At 44.4% G+C, this 17851-nt stretch overlaps 1 protein-coding gene across 7 annotated transcripts in view; it reads left to right on the top strand.

The window, feature by feature from the left end:
- The window catches only part of DGKI (diacylglycerol kinase iota), a 267208-nt gene that overhangs the window by 170376 nt on the left and 78981 nt on the right, over positions 1 to 17851 (top strand). For 6 of the 7 annotated variants that reach the window (XR_013231404.1, XM_077339877.1, XM_077339872.1 and 3 more), the window contains exons 21-22: positions 5872 to 5934; positions 16665 to 16765. Coding sequence is in view for 6 of the 7 variants with exons in the window: in XM_077339877.1 (XP_077195992.1) it covers positions 5872 to 5934; positions 16665 to 16765 (164 nt within the window). In the remaining variant the exon portion in view is untranslated. The remainder of the gene's footprint in view (positions 1 to 5871; positions 5935 to 16664; positions 16766 to 17851) is intronic. The other variant, XM_077339875.1, reaches the window with a different exon arrangement.

Genomic DNA, 17851 nt, shown 5'->3' on the forward strand with positions numbered 1-17851 from the left:
TCTCTTGCCCAAACACTATACCGTGACTCTTCATAGCCCACATCATCATTCTTTATCTCCCCCCACCCAACAAGCAGTTTGATCTTTGTCTTTGTCAGCATATAGGCCCTTCTATAACTTACTGTAAGAGAGCCTCTTGTGGCACAGGGTGGTAAGACAGCCAACATGCTGTCTGAAGGTTGGGAGTTCAATCCCAGGAGCCGGCTCCAGGTTGACTCAGCCTTCCATCCTTCCGAGGTCGGTAAAATGAGTACCCAACTTGCTGGGGGGTAAAACGGTAATGACTGGGGAAGGCACTGACAAACCACCCCGTATTGAGTCTGCCAAGAAAATGCTAGAGGGCGTCACCCCAAAGGTCAAACACGACCCGGTACTTGCACAGGGGATACCTTTACCTTTTTATAACTCACTGCAGATTTAAGACAGGGTCTTCATATCTGTCAAATCCAGCAAAAAAAATTTTTTTCCTTAACAAACTGGCAACTAGAGTCTTATAATCAATTGAAATCTGGTTGATGATCTGGAGTACATCTTCTAGTGCACCCCCTGAAACGGACATTATGGACTCATGCCAGGGAGCGCGCTAGAAGAGGCCTGGGCAGTGTGGAGGCCTGGTGGCCCAGCACTGGCCCCATTGAGGCCTAGGTGGGCGTGGGGCAGCATGGAGGCTGCCCTGGCCAGCATTTCTGCAAAAGTGAATCTGGGAAGGAGGCTGGAGGGAGTCTGGGTGGGCGGAGGTGGAAGCGGGAGGGGCTGGGTGGGAGGAGGTGGGAGAGAGAAAGGAGTCAGGGTGTGTTTCTGAGGAAAGGGCCAGCAAGCAGGAAGGAGGTCAGGTAAGCCAGAGGAAAGGGTGGTGAGAGTGGGGGATGAATGGGGGGCGGGAAGGAGTTTGTGGTGTGTCTGAGAGAAAGGGAAGGGGGGGGGGAGACGAGGGAGAAGGTCCGGCAATTCAGGACATAGCTAAAGTCCAAGTATTCCTGCCTAATGATTCATGGACCAGACTGCGACGTATCTCTCTGGCACAGGACGCAAAATGAAAGTCACGATAATCCACGTCCACAACTCATGAATTTGAAAGCAATTTTCTGTCATCTCCGCTGTTTGCTTAACATGTTTTAGTTCTGCAAACATTCCCCTTAAGTTCACCTGCCAAAATCTTGTTAGGATGTTAATGTGAAAGGCATTCAAACATGGCTAAAGCAAATTTGTTTAAACTTTTAAAACAAGAAGTGGAAGACTTGCAGGGTATGTTAAAATTGGCAAATGGTGTCCACATTTGTATATAGATATATAATGAAACTGCAAACTTTCTGCTGTTTTTAAAAATATATATAAAGCCTCTTGGAAGACAGAAAAGCTTTGTTATTCCAGGATGTGTGTGCAGAGAGGAGGGCTTCAAAGAACATGGTTAGGTGGAACATCGCTTGAAGCTGCAAAGAACAGGCAGTACCTACCAGTAGGTACCTGCTCATGCTACTCACAATGGGGTGTGAGTCATTGTTTTTGCCCTCACTAACTTGCTCCTGGGTTGGGTGAGGGTCTACTTTATTAAGGCACTCCAAGAAGACATAGGGGTTGGTAAAAGGTAAAGGTATCCCCTGTGCAAGCACCGGGTCATGTGTGACCCTTGGGGTGACGCCCTCCAGCGTTTTCATGGCAGACTCAATACGGGGTGGTTTGCCAGTGCCTTCCCCAGTCATTACCATTTACCCCCCAGCAAGCTGGGTACTCATTTTACCCACCTCGGAAGGATGGAAGGCTGAGTCAACCTTGAGCCGGCTGCTGGGATCGAACTCCCAGCCTCATGGGCAGAGCTTTCAGATGGCTGCCTTACCACTCTGCGCCACAAGAGGCTCTATATAGGGGTTGGATCCCATCTCAATTCCATGCATTCTGAGGCACCCAAGCTGCCCCTTGAAATGCTACTCTTGAAGAGTGGGGAACTCCCAGGAGCAGCTCAGTTGGGGGAGTTGCAGGGCTGCAGCAGAATGGGGACGGGGAAGGTAACTGCATGTCTACTGCATGCAAATTTTTTTGAATTGGCTCAAACCCTGAGAAAGCAAAAATGTGGCACAGAGAGCCAGCTTGGTGCAGCGGTGAAGAGCTGCAGCCACTATATTGGAGAACTGAGTTTGATTCTCCACTCCTTCACATGCAGCCTTGGGCAAAATCAGGGACAGCAATTATCATTCGTCATCACATTCTGGTTAAAAGGAAATTCTGCTTTACATGCAGAATGACTGAAATGTGGAATCTGCTGCAAAGAGGATGTAGTGATGGCCACAGGAATAAACAGCTTTCAAAGGGGATTTCTTAAATTCATGGAGGCTAAGTCTATCAGTGGCTACTAGCCAGGTGGCTGAGGGGGACTGCCACATTCAGAGGCACTGATCCTCTGAATCCCAGAGCCAGGGATCCTGTATGTGCTGTAGTTGATCACCCCGAGGAAGTATTCGGACACTTTATGAGAAAGGATGCTGGACCAGATAGACTGTTGGTCTGATGCAGCCGAGCTCTTCTTATGTTCTTATCCCACTACTGTCTCAAAGGTCGGGGCGTGTCAGGAGTTCCCTGATTATCCTGGACTCTCTTAAATGTTACTGTCCTATGCAGCCATCTAGGTTGGGCTAGCACTTGGTGGAGTCCTGGAGTAGACACAGCAATCAGGTTTGTGTGCCATGGGTTTGATCCAGACTAATCTGTCCAACGGAAGAAAGAAATTTCCTGCCTTTCCCATCTCATTGCAGCTCAGTCATCTCCACAGAATGCTGCTCCTGGGGGGCAGGGCCTCCAGAAAAGTGAGAAAAAATGATATTGGGGGAGGGGGGTGGTCTGCAACAGGAGCAAGAGATGTGAAACGAGGCTCTGCATCCCTTCATGTTACGAAATCTTTAGAGCAACAATCAAGGATGGATTGGGGTATCTTTTCTTGCAAAAGGCAAGCTCGTCTTACTAGCATATCCGTAAAAATGATGCAGAACCAACAAGGCAGATAACAGCTTTTGGGGATGGTTAAGTGGCACCAGGGTGGAATACGAATACTGTTTGTATCCCGATAAGGGGAAGGGGGCATGGAAGATAAAGATGTGGCCCAGGAGATGCTATGTTTGTTTACGGTTCTTATCTTTGGTCTATTTGTCTCCTGAGTCATGCCTCTTAGATGTGGTGGCAAAGTTTTACGGAAAGTTAATCCGGGGTGGAGGGGGGGGTGGAAATCAATTTTGCTACGGAAAAAATGAACTACAGCTCAGGCTGCCTCATGCGTCATTAACAGAATTGCCAGCTTTAAACGCCCGTTCCAAAATGGCTAATAGAAAAACTGATGATATATGAAAGCGATAAAAATTGACTTGATAGTGACAATCTTGTAGCTCTGGCATCTTGTAGAGAGAAGCCTGATATGAAATCTGAATGTCACTCTAAGGAGAAAAGCCCTGTAAAACCAGCATCCAGTTTTCTACTGGATCCAATTCTTAACACAGGACAAACATTCTCTGTATTGTAGGCTGTGGGGAATGTTGGAACTCACACTGTGTGGATGTGCAACAAAAATTGAGTCCAATGGAACCTTTAAGATTAACAAAGATTTATTCTGGGCATGAGCTTTCATGTCCAGGCACACAAGGATCATGAGAGCACAGATATAGAGAAAAGGTAAATCAGTGGCAAATTAGTAAACTGTGTCCTGGTATCCAAATTATGCCATATGCTAGAACAGCTAATCAGTCCTTTTGAGTTTGGTTGTAGTCCACAAAAACATTCAGTTCACGCCGAAAAACCTTTGGTATGCTGAGATTTAAAGCTGAAATGTGACAATAGAAAATATATGAAATCTTAATATTAGAAAGCCTTCTCATGATTGTCCAAAGAGCTCTAGCTGGAGAACTCCGAGGCCTTTCTAGATGGGGCGGGTGTGCTCGCTTTCAGAGGCTGTACTTTCAAATAACTTTCCAAGCTCAGCTTTGGACTCAAAATCTCTTATACTTAGTTGGGAAAATAATGACAAGAAGCCCCAGGGAATCCAACAGGCCTCTCCTTGCAGAGAGGTCAAATCCAAAGTAAGACCTAATTAACATAACAAAATAACTCTCCAAGCCTTTTAAGGATCTCTAGTGTTCTTACAAAGAATGCGGTGGTTAGATACTATCAAAATGGACACTGGCTAGAACATTACCAAACTAAGAGAAGAGGCGTAAGATTGAACATCATGGCGACAGCTTGAGTCATAGGATCGCCAAGAATCAGACTGGACTGAATGGCTGACATCATCAGTGTTTCTACAGGCCAGGGGTAGTCAAACTGCGGCCCTCCAGATGTCCATGGACTACAATTGTAGTCCATGGACATCTGGAGGGCCGCAGTTTGACTACCCCTGCTACAGGCCATGATGTCTTGTGATTTTTTAAAAAAATAATTTTACTGGTAATCTACTTCTAAGAGTATTTTTGGAATGAGAGGATTAAGTTGCTATCTCTATATCTCCTTTGATCTGATATTGGTATTGCAAGTAGTAAAGGTCCCGAATTTTGGGTTAGTGAATCAGTGAATTGGGGAGGGGCATTCTTGTGATGTGCATTTCAGATCCAGGTGGGAAAATCTGGGACCCCAAAGTGGACCTGAAATGATCCAAATTGACTAGAGCCTTTCTAAAGATTCTAGACCTCTTTATGAATCCAGTGCTGTTATTGAGCATGAATAAAGGATGGCATGAACTGGCTCATGAACGGACATTCCACATAGCCCATTTGAATGGCATTCTCAACTTCCCTGGGGGAATGATCTATTGGAGGGTAGCCTTCCTTGATGTCCCACCCTGAATGTCTGCTTCTACCTCCTTCTTCCTCCCACTAAGACAGCCAGTCTTGCTTCCGATGGCAACATGGGTCCAGCATTTGCAGTTGCCCCATAGGTAACTGGAAAGGGTGTAGAAATGTTTACAAACCATGGGCTGGAAATGGGAGAAAGTGGGAATCAATGGTTGCCAGTGGTGACCTGGGAGGGCAGCAGCAGCAGGGATGTTAGGCATCTAACCCAACCTCTCTTGTGTAGCCATGAGCCTCTGTTTCTGCCCTCCCAGGTGTTCTCCCACCGGAGAGACATTCTCAACCTTTCACTTGCTCCTGCCTGGATCCAGTCAATGTAGGAACACTGTAGCTCTGGTTACAATTAGTATTGGCTGCTTTGTTTAGGATAGGAGCATCTTCCTTTTAAGCTCTGTCTGGGGTGTGCATTTTTCAGTTTGTTCCATTTGTAGGAAGGGTTGCTTGGTTAGCCAGAATTGCTCCATATGTAACTGCAAATATTCACATTGTTGACCAGGTACTGAAGGAACAGGTGACGAAAGGACAGAAGTTTCAGGAGATGATTGAATGGGCTTGCAAGGGAGATGGAAGGAATTTGCAGTGGTTGAGGATAATGCTGATGTAGAGATGGTTGCTTGTAGTTCCCGTTTAACGAATCATAGCCTTTCTATTTCTGCAGAGCATTGACTTTCAAGTTCTTACAATTGCCAGTTTCTGCCACTAAGTGTCAAATTCCAGCCATCTCCTGAGGCCCATCTAATATTTCAGTTCTGCCACTGGCCTCTTCCTATTTTATGGCCAGAGTTCCACCATGTTCCTGAGCCAAAGACCATTTACCTCCATTGTGCTTGCTTATCTCGCTCATTAGCTTTCTCCGTTGATGAGCGTGCAGCCCTGGATCATAGCCTCCATCTCCATTTAGCCTTTGTGTGATGCTTACTTTTTATTTCTGTTTAAATGTTGTTATATGTCTTTTTACCCCCTCCCCCTTCTCTGTCTGGACTTTTTCCTTGTCTGTCTACGCTGTTGTGCTGACCCTCCCCGGCTTCTCATTTCCTGGTGCCTATAGTATCCCTAAAGTGCGTTCGGCTGACCTGAGGAGAGTCTCAGCTCCCCCTGACTCCTTCGCCATGTGAGTAACACCGGCCTCTTGTTTCTCATGCCCTCTGTTTCCCCTTAGCTCCCACACCCTCTGATCCTGCATGGGCTAATTTGTTAGCCATCCTTCATCCTTGCATGCCTGGCGAAGCCACAACCAATATTTTGATTTTGAATGGGCAGTGGCCATGTGGCATTAAAGTTATCCACTTTTTAATTTACAAAACCAAAAAGAACAATGACAAAAAGCCCTCGATTCGATCCGACACCAACAGACCCAGGATTGAATCTGCTTAGTAAAGGGCTGAACAAGAACAGAAATCTGGGGAGTCAGGCTGTGCCAGAGTAGAACCAGGCAGGTCATGGGCAGAGCTGGTGAGTTTAGATAAAGCCAGGTAGACTTTCCCCATCACATTCTGACCCTGCTCTTTCTCCAGCATGCACACAGTGATGTCTATGGTTCTTGCATCTTCTATTTCTCTTTACAGCAACTCTTAGTTTTAGCTGGAAGTAATTGATTGGCACAAAGTCATTCACGCACAGAGGGGTAAAATGCGAGTGGGTTCTTACTGGTAAACGTAGATAAATCTCACGTCTGCAGCCCTCCTCAAGGGGAGACCCCTCCCACGTTTTCCCTCTGCCCCCTTGTGGCTTTTTGCCTCCTGACGAGGCTGCAAGGGAAAACGAGCTGAACTTCACCCTCCGCTCCTTGGCTTGTCAATCACAGCAAGCCACCAATCACAGCACAGCTGTTCTCTCATGGACTGAAACTTTCTTCCCCCACCCAAGCCCTGAAATTAATTTTTTTTAAGGCACTTCCATGTTGCTATGCGGTAATGCCACAACACAGATGCATCTTTAATAAAATCAACACTGCCTCTTGATATGGAAAAACGCCAGCATGATACAGCATTCTCCCCTCTCCTTTTGGAATTCTATTGGTTTTTTTTGCAGTTTATTTCTGTCTGGGTGGATTTCTGAGATGTTGAACATTGTCCCTGGAGTCCTAGAAGACATTTTGTGCTACTGGTTGGCTTTAAATCAAGCTGCTCAGACCCCTATATGATCGGGAGGAGGCAGCTCAATCACCCACCCACCCTTTTCCCAACTCATTTCCCACCACCAGGAAATGCAAACGGAGTTGTTTCTGCCTGCCCGAGTTCTTAGGGGTAACTGAAGCAAAAAAAAGATATTTTGTGCTAATGGTTGGCTTTAAATCAGGTTGCTCAGACCCCAGTATGATTTGGAGGAGACAGCTCGATCACCTGCACCCCCTCCCCAGCTCATTCCCCACTGCCAGAAAATAGAAATGGGGCTGTGTTTTGCCTTCCTGATCCCAAGAAGACCATGGACACTTTAAAAAAGATTTTATATCACCCTGGATAATGTACGTTCGTGGTTTCGCTGCAACATGAACTGTACCATTTTTTAAAAATACTCTAAGCAGGAAATGGAGGGGGAGGGCTGGAGGAAGGGTGGGGCAATGCTGCAGAGACTATCATACATATCGATTTAGGGTGGTAAATCCAGTTCCTGGATTCCCAAAATCATGATTTAAAAATGGCCAAATTGCAACCCGGCTACTTGACAGCCTTGGGATGTTGGCGATGTCATTTGGAGGAGGCTCTATATGCCGCCAACATGCGAAGGCAGTCCAGGAACATTTTCCTCATGAGGAAATGGCCTCCGTCTTCTGGGAGGAAATGTAATGGGTACTGGAAGCAAGAAACTAGTGCTTCTCTGTTTCCTTGAAACTGGCCATGATAAGTGACTGTTTCATGTTGTTTCATATTAAGGCTGTTCCTGAACCTGATTCCTGGAGCTTGACCTCTTTGCCCTGTTTCTCTAATTCAAGTATCCCAGCTAATTTTAGATGTCAGGTAAAGGCATGGAATAAGTGGTGAATCTTTGCAAAGAGACCTAAGCTAATTTGCTAGTCAGAGATGTTCTGTATCTTCAAATCTGAAAAGAATAGATTAATCAGGCAACTGCATTGTGACTGACAATTAGCATGTCTGATGAATTAAAGCACAAACCCATGGGGCACTAAGTAAATTGGATTTGGGATGTTAGCGGCTTTGAGATTCAAATGTTCTTCTTTGGCTTGGTGATGTGTGTTATTTCCAAAATCCTGTTGGAACGAAATGTGGCAGAAGCAGAGGTTCTGCAGAATATAGAGCCCAGCAGATAACCTTCGTGCATCCTGGGCCAAAGTCATTTTACAGAAATAAGCTTGATTTTTAGGAATAGCAAAAGCTGCAAATTGTTGGCAGAGTTCTATATGCTTAACTGGTATGAGTTTTGACAATACTATATTGGAGATTTGGGGTTGGCCCAGCATCAAATTTATGCATTTTATATAACCCAAAGAAAAAATGCTTGCATGCTGATATTTATAAAAGTCTGGCTAACATCAAAATTAACCTTATTCATCATTGCCACTCCCACATGAAGTCTCTTACTCTAACCATCAGATTTTCCATACGAGTTCAGTGGTTTTATTATTTTCTGATAAATCAGTGATCAGATACGTGATTTCTCCTGCTTGTATTCTGGACAGTAATGTAGTGTTTGTGGCCCTTTTGGTAAAGAATTGCTCATTTTAATATCGTTTCCATGTTTTAAAAAAGATACAATAGTCCGTGCAGGTTCTCCCCCGCATGATTAAGCCCGGTGCTACGATGCGACTAAGCCAGACTTTGTCTGGGGAAAGCCTGCCAGGGGAGGGAAACAGAGAAAGGATGGTGACTGGTGGGGGAAAAGGGGAGAGCCTTTGTAGGCTTTCAGGAAAGAGAAAGGAAAGAGAAAGAGAAATGTTCCTCACTTGTAAGAAATTGTCAGCAGACCGTTAACACATGTTGGTAGGAATGCCAGCTTCCAGGTGGGAACTGGGGACCCCCTGGTTTTACAAGTCATCTCCAGGTGGCAGAGATCAGTTCTCCTGGAGAAAATGTCAGCTTTGGAGGGTAGATTCCATTGTATTACACACCATTGAGGTCCTTCCTCACCACAAATCCCATCCACTCCTGGCTCCAAAGTCTCCTTTGGATATGTAGCAAACCCTTTTGGATATGTAGCATGTAGTTTGGCCCTTCACAGTATAAATTACAGCTAGGGGTGCCAAGTGGGACCTGGAGAGCTAACAGAATTACAAACTGATCTCCAGACTACAGAGATCAGGTTCTCTGGAGAAAATAGCTGCTTTGGAGGGTGGACTTTATGGAATTATATCCCGCTGAGGTCACTCCGTCCCTAATCCTGTTGTCCTCGAACTCTGTTCCCAAATCTCCAGGAATTTGCCACCCCATAGATGGCAGTCCTAGTTACATAAATTATTAGATGGGACTTCCTTCTGATGGCTGTCCCATCAAAAACCAAAGGAACAATGTTATTACATTTGCAGAACTCTGGTTCTTGAGGACTTACGCCATTATACCCTGGACTGCCCACTTTAAGAAGAACCCAGGGCCAAATTTCTTGTTTCCAGCTGTCACTCAGTTGAAGAGAAATGACTATTTCTGTCATCTGGCTTATATTTCCTGCAAGAGGTCTTTGTTTACTTAGGCTGCTAAGAACCTGAGGCCCAGTGTGGTCTCCCTGGGAGGTGCTACTCAAAGCTAATCTTATTCCTTAGGTATGTAGTGTTCTGTTTTATATATTATCTGTTACTTTGGTGGTATCTAATATTGTTTTGCGGTAGGCCGTGGCTTTATGCAAATAAAGTTAATCCGTCCATTCCTGAGTTCCATTCCTCGGGCTGCAAGTCTAAGAACACTTTCCTGGGAATAAAATGGCATTTACTTCTGAGTAAGCCCTAAGGTTGCTCCTATAGTCACTCAGGAATTTCGCTTGAGAACTGTATTATGTCCAGAGAGGAAAAGATACTGCTGGCTTCCTGCGATGGCATTGCTTTGGGGTTTTAAATGAGTAAAATGCCATCAAATGTAGCCCCATTTCTAACATATCACTTACATTTTTGCAATGAAAACTCAGTAGCAAGGTTAATTATTTTCTCTTTTCTGGCTGTTGTTTTACTTCTCCCCATTGTTCTAATGTCAGGGTCATTTAATTAGTTTTGCATGTTTATTTCTTTTTTCCGGAGGTAGGTAATTCATTAATCTGACAGTGCAAACATGCCCCAGGGGAGTTTCTGCATTTTTGAAAGTTTAATTTGGGGGGATATTTTTTTTAAAGGAGACAGGTCTCTCACTGTACCATATTTGCATGTTATTATTTGGATGCTAGAATGGAGGCTGTTGTTTATTTTTTAAATGTCAGAGCTAGGGAACTGGATTCTTCTGTTTTCCTTCAGACACCGGAAGGATAAGCTCTGGTCCACAGGACTTGCAAATAATTGGAAGGTGAATGAGAGCAGGTAATGAGTCTATCTGACTCAACCTGGTGCTGTGGCAGAAAAGTTGTCTGGAGGTCAGATGCATGCTCCCAGTTTAGCCTTTTTCCTGGGGTCTCTTGTTTCCCTTTTCTACATGACATAAGAGACAGAAATGCATAGTCTAAGTAAAACAGTGACAGCAGCAGGTGGCTAATTAACCAGTCAGCCCTGAAAACCACCTGTGTACATGTATGCTTTTCTCCGTTATGGCTTCTACCTTGTGGAATGGCCTGCCCAGTGAGGTCAGGAAGGTATCCCACTTTCTTGGCTTTCTACAAGTGATGCAAAACTGAATTATTTAAGAGGGATTTTCATAGAATCATAAAATCAGAGAATCATAGAATCATAGAGTTGGAAGGGGCCATACAGGCCATCTAGTCCAACCCCCTGCTCAACACAGGATCAGCCCTAAGCACCCTAAAGCATCCAAGAAAAGTGTGTGTTTTCTATGCAGGCAATACAGTAGCACTATACAAATGCTCCACAAAGTTACTTGGACAAACTATTAGGAACTGTGGTCTATACTGAGGAGTACAGCTTGTTGAAACTAGGGTCCTAATAGGAATTTTGCATCCTTTAATGTGTCATGTTTATATATATGCTTTGCTTCCATTCTGTTGTTAGACTTTTAGTTGGTTCTGCCACCCTAGTTGCATTATTTCTTGAACATCCTATCCATTGATTGTATTGACTAGCTCTTGAGTCCAAGTGAGAAAGATGGACTATAAATAACCTAAATAAATAAAGACAGAACTTCATCCTGTGAGTCTTCCAGGCATGGCTGAGCTACGTGTGCTGTGTTGTCTTCAATTGCCACAGATGTCCAGGGCAGGGAGGAGAGGCATAGTGTAGTAGGGCAATCACATCTTGGTCTTTTTCCTTCCATGACTGGGGCTTCTGACCAAAAAGGGATTCCATCTGTGGCTTCTATTTCTCCTTTGCTTGGGTCTGTTCTTTCCCCTTCTATATTTTCTTGGGAGCCGAGGATGCCTATGGAGAACTTGCTTCCAGATTTCATTCTCATAATTAAGCTTTCAGGAAGTGTTTTCACGGCGGATGAGAAACCATTTTTAGAGCCTTTGACATTTCTTGTGCACACACCAGATTCCATTCTGTCCATCAGTTTCAGGGGTTGACTGCTAGAGTGCATATACACGAGGGGCTCGTGCTGGTTGAAAGTCACGGAAGGAAAGAACAGAACAACTGAGAAATCTATCATGCTGTCATTGTGGAAGTTCAACTGTTTGCCGTGGTTCTTGGCACACGATCTAGAACTCCCAACAGCATTAAAGATCATTAGTACTGCCTCACAGAAATCACGGTTGGGGCATACCCATGAGGGAAATGAATGGAATAGAAATACTTGCAGAATTGCAGGATTGATAGTACAAGATTTGTCTTTAATCTAGGCTAAATGGGTGTGGAGATTTGGACATTCTGTGGCGCAAGGCAAAGTTTCTTGCTGTGAGTTTTTGTTCTTGCTCCTCACCAAAGCCATCTTTTGTACTGGAAGATACAGGGGCTTTTTGCACGCCTTCAAAATAGCACAATGGTTGCCAATTGAAAACGCTACTGATTTGCTGTTTTGCACAACGTCGTTGACAATCTGCCACACACCTGAAACCAATCTGCAAAAAGCGCTTCCTTGTAGCGCTTTCAGGGAAATCCCCAAAAGTGGATTCACCCTCCGGAAAGCGATACACTCCTGCAACCAATCTGCAACACTAGCGAAAAAGACCTGTGCGTTAACATTGTTGCGGTTTCTACAAAGTCCCTCCCCCTGGCTCTCTTCTCTGATCTTCCGGCGAAGCGATCGCCATTTTTTTTTCTCCGAGCGAGCGGGGATAAACGCACCAGCGAGCCTCTTTCTGTTTAGAGGCTTCCCTGGCTTCAGTCCCTCTCCTTTAGTCACTAAGCACAAACCACAGAAAAGCCCGTTTGCTGATGTATTTTCCCTTTAATTTTTACACATTCATTCAGCCGAAAATCGGGCCCGTGAGGGGGGGGGATTTTTTTTCTCACTCGGAGGAAGCGTGGCAACGATCAAACGACAGCTCAAACACATTAGGCAGCTGGATGGGTCTCTCCGTTGCAACGAATCTACACAGATTCGTTGCAATGGGTCTGTTTTTTTTTAAAAAAAAAACCTTTCTTAAAGGGAAAGGGGCTGTTTGGGAGCATGCTAACGGCTGCCCATTGGCTGCTTGATGGCCAGGGGCGGGACGAGCTTGGCAATAGCGCTTCCTTTCTAGTGATTTCTGCCGAGACCGAAAGCCTGTGGGAAACGCTACAAAACGCAACTGGATTCCACTACAAAGGCAGGTATGCATAACGATGAATTCCACTATTTTAAATGGCGATTTTTCATTCAGTGACCAATTTGCTACAAAGATCCCGGTGCGTAAAGCCCCACAGAGTTTGGGGCTGAGCTATACAGCAAATGTCACATTATCAAGAAGCAAACAGTAAAGTAGCAATATCTCCCATGAAATACCCAAGGAAGGAGAGGCAGAAGAGGTGAAAAGCATGAAAAGCAAGAGGATAATTTGCAAAGGAATACGTCCCAAGCCCAAACAGTTGCAGATAATTAAATAGACCCAAAGTGAAACAGTTGCAGATAATTAAATAGACCCAAAGTGATACTACAGGTTTTTGACAGAAATAATTGATGACTACTAACTACAAAATCTTGTTTTTAAATTCAAGAATCTTCTGTACAGTCTTGTGTACAATCTTCTGGAACCAACAAAATGTAAAACGAGCCCAAGAATGTTCACCGATGAATTGATGGAGGGCCTAGGGCCAGTGATTGAGCATGTCCTTTGCATGAAGGTGGCCCCAGATTCTCTATTTAGGGATTTCAGGTTGCAGTTGATAGGGAAGGCTTTTCTCTGCCTGAGACCCTCAAGTGACTGCCAGTTGGAACAGATGAAACTGAGTTTGATGGAACCAGAGCCAGTATAGAGCAGTTTTGTATGCCTGGAGTAAATCTTTGGATGCCAGACTCTGTCAAGATGGTTTGTTCAATTTTATTCCCGTCACCTTTTCCCTGGATGCACGTTGTTCTTAAGCTGAGGGTTGTGGTTGTGATCGTGTGTGAATTTCCTCTGGCCTTATTCTTGGGGGACAATGAGAACGGGTTATTCAGCTGGGCTAGGTAACATTCCAACTATGTAGATAATTTGACATTCATTTCTGCTTGCGTTGGCTTCATCCCTGCATGACCAGGTTCTTTGGAAAAGAAGAGAGAAATGTTATTTTTTGCAACACTGGGGGATGCTGTTGCTTCTTGCTTTGTGCCTCTTTGGTTTCACAGCTTGTCAGTCTTTTAGTGCCTTACTCTTTAGGGTGCTGCGCTGGGTTTCCTCTCTGCAAATACAGCCGAGGCAGTTAAATGCTCGTATTCTTAACAATCTAAAGTAGTCAATGGAGCTTAGATGGGGGGAACTCTTAGGACTATACTGGAAGAATGACCTTATCTGCTCCATGCGCTCAAGCGGTATTTTTATATAATATCCATGTACCACTTTTCCATTAAAATTCCCAAGGCGGGTGCAAAATCAGCCACAAAACATAAAACAAACCACATGAAAAATTACATTAACAAACACTTAAAGCAGCAGCACCAGATTTCACCAGGAAAATACAAAAGCCATATATATATAAAATCAAAGCCTTGCCACTACTTAACTTGATACCCTTATTTTATTCAGAACTGTCAAAGGCAATAACAGAAGGCAATTGTAATGATCTTCATTTCTCACTCCACCACTTCTTGGAGGTCAAAAGGAAGTTGTGCACCAACAAAAGGCCAAATCAAATTGCACAGCTTGCTTTGAATTCATTTTGCCATCTTCTTTTCCCACCTGCTCGCGTTCTAAGCCTCTGCTTAAAAACAGAAACAGGTATGTATATTTGGCGAGCCGAGCTGTCCAAGTGCCAGTTAAGGTGGACAGCTGTCTCCTGAATAGAGCCGGAAGTTAGGATGCTCCGGTAAATCCTTGACAGCTTGCTTTGAACTCAGACAGTTCTGCGTATCGGAGGGCATCTGGACAACACAGCTGCTGCTATTTAACAACACGGTGCTATTGTCTGCCTGGCATACTGCAAAACTTGTAATTATGTCTCCTGGGATGGGTTGATTACTGATTTATAATTTATATATATATGTTCATATTGTCTGCTTTGGGAACATTTTTTATTCCTGCTAAATAAGAATACAAAACTCACAGAACTGAAAAATTATATTTGCCCCCACAGACTTAACTGGCAGTTGCAGAGTTCATTACTCCCTTTTTGCTTCCACCTTCCTTAAGGTGCTGCTGACACTGCAGGTTCATTTGCAATCTCTCTCTGTCTCTGTCTCTCTCTCATCACTCCAGCAATGTCATACCTGTTTACAGCAGGCAGAAAAAGTATACTAGACTCTCCCTTGGAAATTTTTGCTAATTGCCTTTCTCAGTAGGTTTTATTGCAAGAAGGTCAATGACGATATGGCTTGTTAGGGCAGCAAAGCTAAAAAGAACTCATGGCATAATAGTGGAGGGAGTTTACTTGTTGAAACTGTGACGCTCTTTCGCTGAACTTTACTGGAGAATGCAGTTTAGAGTTGTGTGTTCAACCTCCCCGAAGCTCTCCATTTTGGGTTCTATGAAAAAAGGCACTTGTGGACAAGTCTGAGTTGTAGGATATACCAGTTCCCCAAATTAAGATTACACACACACACAGAGGACTGTCACATGTACGGTATTAAGACCCCACTAGCACTCCATGTGTCTCAGTGGTAGAAAATCTGCTTGGTATGCAAAAGGTCCCAGGTTCAATTTCTGGTATCTCCAGTTTCAACATCATGTAGAGCCTGCCACTCTCTTTCAGAAGCAAGGAGAGAAGGGCCAAACCAGCAAGTGCATGCTGTGGAGGAGGTATATATTTGTCATTTATACATCTGTATTGTATATTGTATAGAGCCAGCTTGATGTAGTGGTTAGGAGCGGCAGCTTCAAATCAGGAGAGCCAGGTTTGATTCCCCATTCCTCCACATGCAGACAGCTGGGTGACTTTGGGCTAGTCACAGTCCTGTTAGATCTGTTCTCTGTTGGATGGATGGCCGATCAAGGATGGGATAGCTGGGATAGCCAATCTGATTGGTGGTTAGGCGATGAGTCCCATTTCCTCCCAGCACCCTCTTACTGTATTATTAAGAGGCATGTGTGTTAGATATTGCCTTTGGATTCCCTATTCTTGATAACTGTATCTTCCTTATTAGACTGGTTGCTTAATGATAAGTTGAATTCTAAGAGTGCATTTGCTGATCTGTTGATACGGTGGGCAGAGTTTGAATATGAAGAGAAAGCAAAGCCCCAGGCTGCTTAAAGAATAAAAACAGTTGTATTCATAAAGATAAACAACTTCGTATGAAAAGAGAGAGACAGAGACCCTACTATGTGGCCAGCTGTAGTTGTGTAGAAGGATGATATACAAGCTGAATAATAATTCCAATCAACAACTGTTGTGGAGGCAAGCTGGGAGGAGCCACCCTCAAAAAGCAGGAAGGCGATAACCTGAAAATCATCAGGAAGTTCCTATCCCATCTATGCTTAACATCATGTCCTCCGATGCCCCCTGTTGGGCACCCCCAACATTCTGCTCAATCATGCACACTGCAGATCCTGCGTATTCCAACAGATACTGTGTTGTTTTCATAGCAGTTATTCACAACTGGTGTGGGCCAGACAATCTGGGAGCTGAATAACTCCTGAACTGCAAAACAGCACAATGGCCAGTGATATATAATGCCACCTCAGTAGTGGGCGATGTGATGGATTCTGGACTGGCATGAACGGGTTAACTCTGAATATCCTTCATTGACAGCAAATGCATCGTATTTCCTATGGATCTTGAATTGATAGTGTACTTTTTGCTTTGTTGAGATCAACAGGGGCTGGTCTTAACTAATGAAGAAATATGTTAGTAACACAGAAATAAGCTTCAAATGGGTCTCAGGGCATCTGGGATTTTTGAGCGCTGAGGATGGATTGTAATAATCAAATTATTGGGTCATGGTGGTCATTCATAAAGGAAGCAACCCCCCCCCCCGATTTTATAACAACGAGATGGGCTTTTCTACCTTTCTGATTTTCAAGGGTCACATTCAGTGGACTCAATGGTTGAACCATTTGTTTGCATCCAGCTTGTCTTTTGAGAGTGACAGCTCAGAGCCTTTCGGGCTTTGGTTCATTTTTGCTCAGGCTTCCTGTCATCCTCTCTCTCTCATTCCTGCTAATTCTGGTGTGGGGAAAAATCTCTCTTTTGGGTTCCTCTGATTTGGCTCTGCATTCTCTCCTTGACCGATCTCTTTCCTTTCCTTTCAGCCCCCACTCTGTTCCAGAACGCCTGCGGATCAGAGTGAACAGAATTAGTTTACAAGATTATGAGGGGCTGCATTATGACAAGGAAAAACTCCGGGAAGCTTGTAAGTTATAATGGATAATTGGTATGACTACTTTTTGATGATGATGATGATTTGATTTATTTCCCGCCACTCCCTACATAGACTCGTGGCGGGCAACAACAGTCTTAAAACCCCACATTAAAACTCCCATTAAAAGACTTAAAAAATTCCCAACATGGCAGAAAAAAATACCACTCCACCCCCTACCGACCAAGGTGATGGAGAACCTCACATGGGGTATATCTCCAGAAACCTGCAGGTTTTAGCTGTGTTTGATAACCAAATGCTCTCTGCAGTTGCCAGTGAGGCCCAGTGTTCCATAGAGATGAGTAAACGAATTCCCCGTTGCCTGGGTAGGGAGATTTGGTGGGGAGGAGCAGAAAGCAGTCCTTTATTTGTAGAAACTCCCCTCCAGTTCATGCCATAGGGATAACGTGCAGGAGTTGGGAGGGAGTACATAAGAGAGACTGTTGAAGGCATTATTATTTCTTAGAAAAGCCAGAAATGACGTCGCACCTCTCTAGGAACTGCTGGAAAATCTATGGTAGAGTTTCCACTGATTCCTACAATGGACTGACATCACTTCTGGATTTCCCCCAGTGGTGACATCATGCTATTGCCAGATTTTACATTTAAAAAATTATTTCCCATTGGACACTGGAGCCACTATGGAAAGAAAGGGATTCTCTGCATTGTGCCCCTCTCTCCCGGTGGAACAGTCTGCCTGGGGAAATCAGGAAGGTTCCCACTCTCCAGGCTTTCCACACACTTTGCAACACTGGATTATTCAGGAGGGCTTTTCTGTGAAGGCAATAGATTGTGTTGTACTGGATGATTCACATAGTTTCTTAGAAAAATTGTTTGGGACTGTGGTCTGTAGTATATAACTGTGCACAGGTTGTTGAAACTAGAATCTTGCTATGGAATTTTGCCTCCTTGGATGTGTAATGCAGCCTTTCTCAACTTTTTCCCTATTGAGAAATCCCTAAAACATTCTTCAGGCTTTGAGAAACCCCATAAGTGGTGTGATCCTGCACAATAGGGTTGGGAGGCATATCTGTGTAGATGCCCACCCGATGCCCCTCCCCTCCCCACCTGCTCCAGGTG

The sequence above is a fragment of the Paroedura picta genome, chromosome 5 (assembly GCF_049243985.1).
Source record: "Paroedura picta isolate Pp20150507F chromosome 5, Ppicta_v3.0, whole genome shotgun sequence".
Taxonomy (NCBI): domain Eukaryota; kingdom Metazoa; phylum Chordata; class Lepidosauria; order Squamata; family Gekkonidae; genus Paroedura; species Paroedura picta.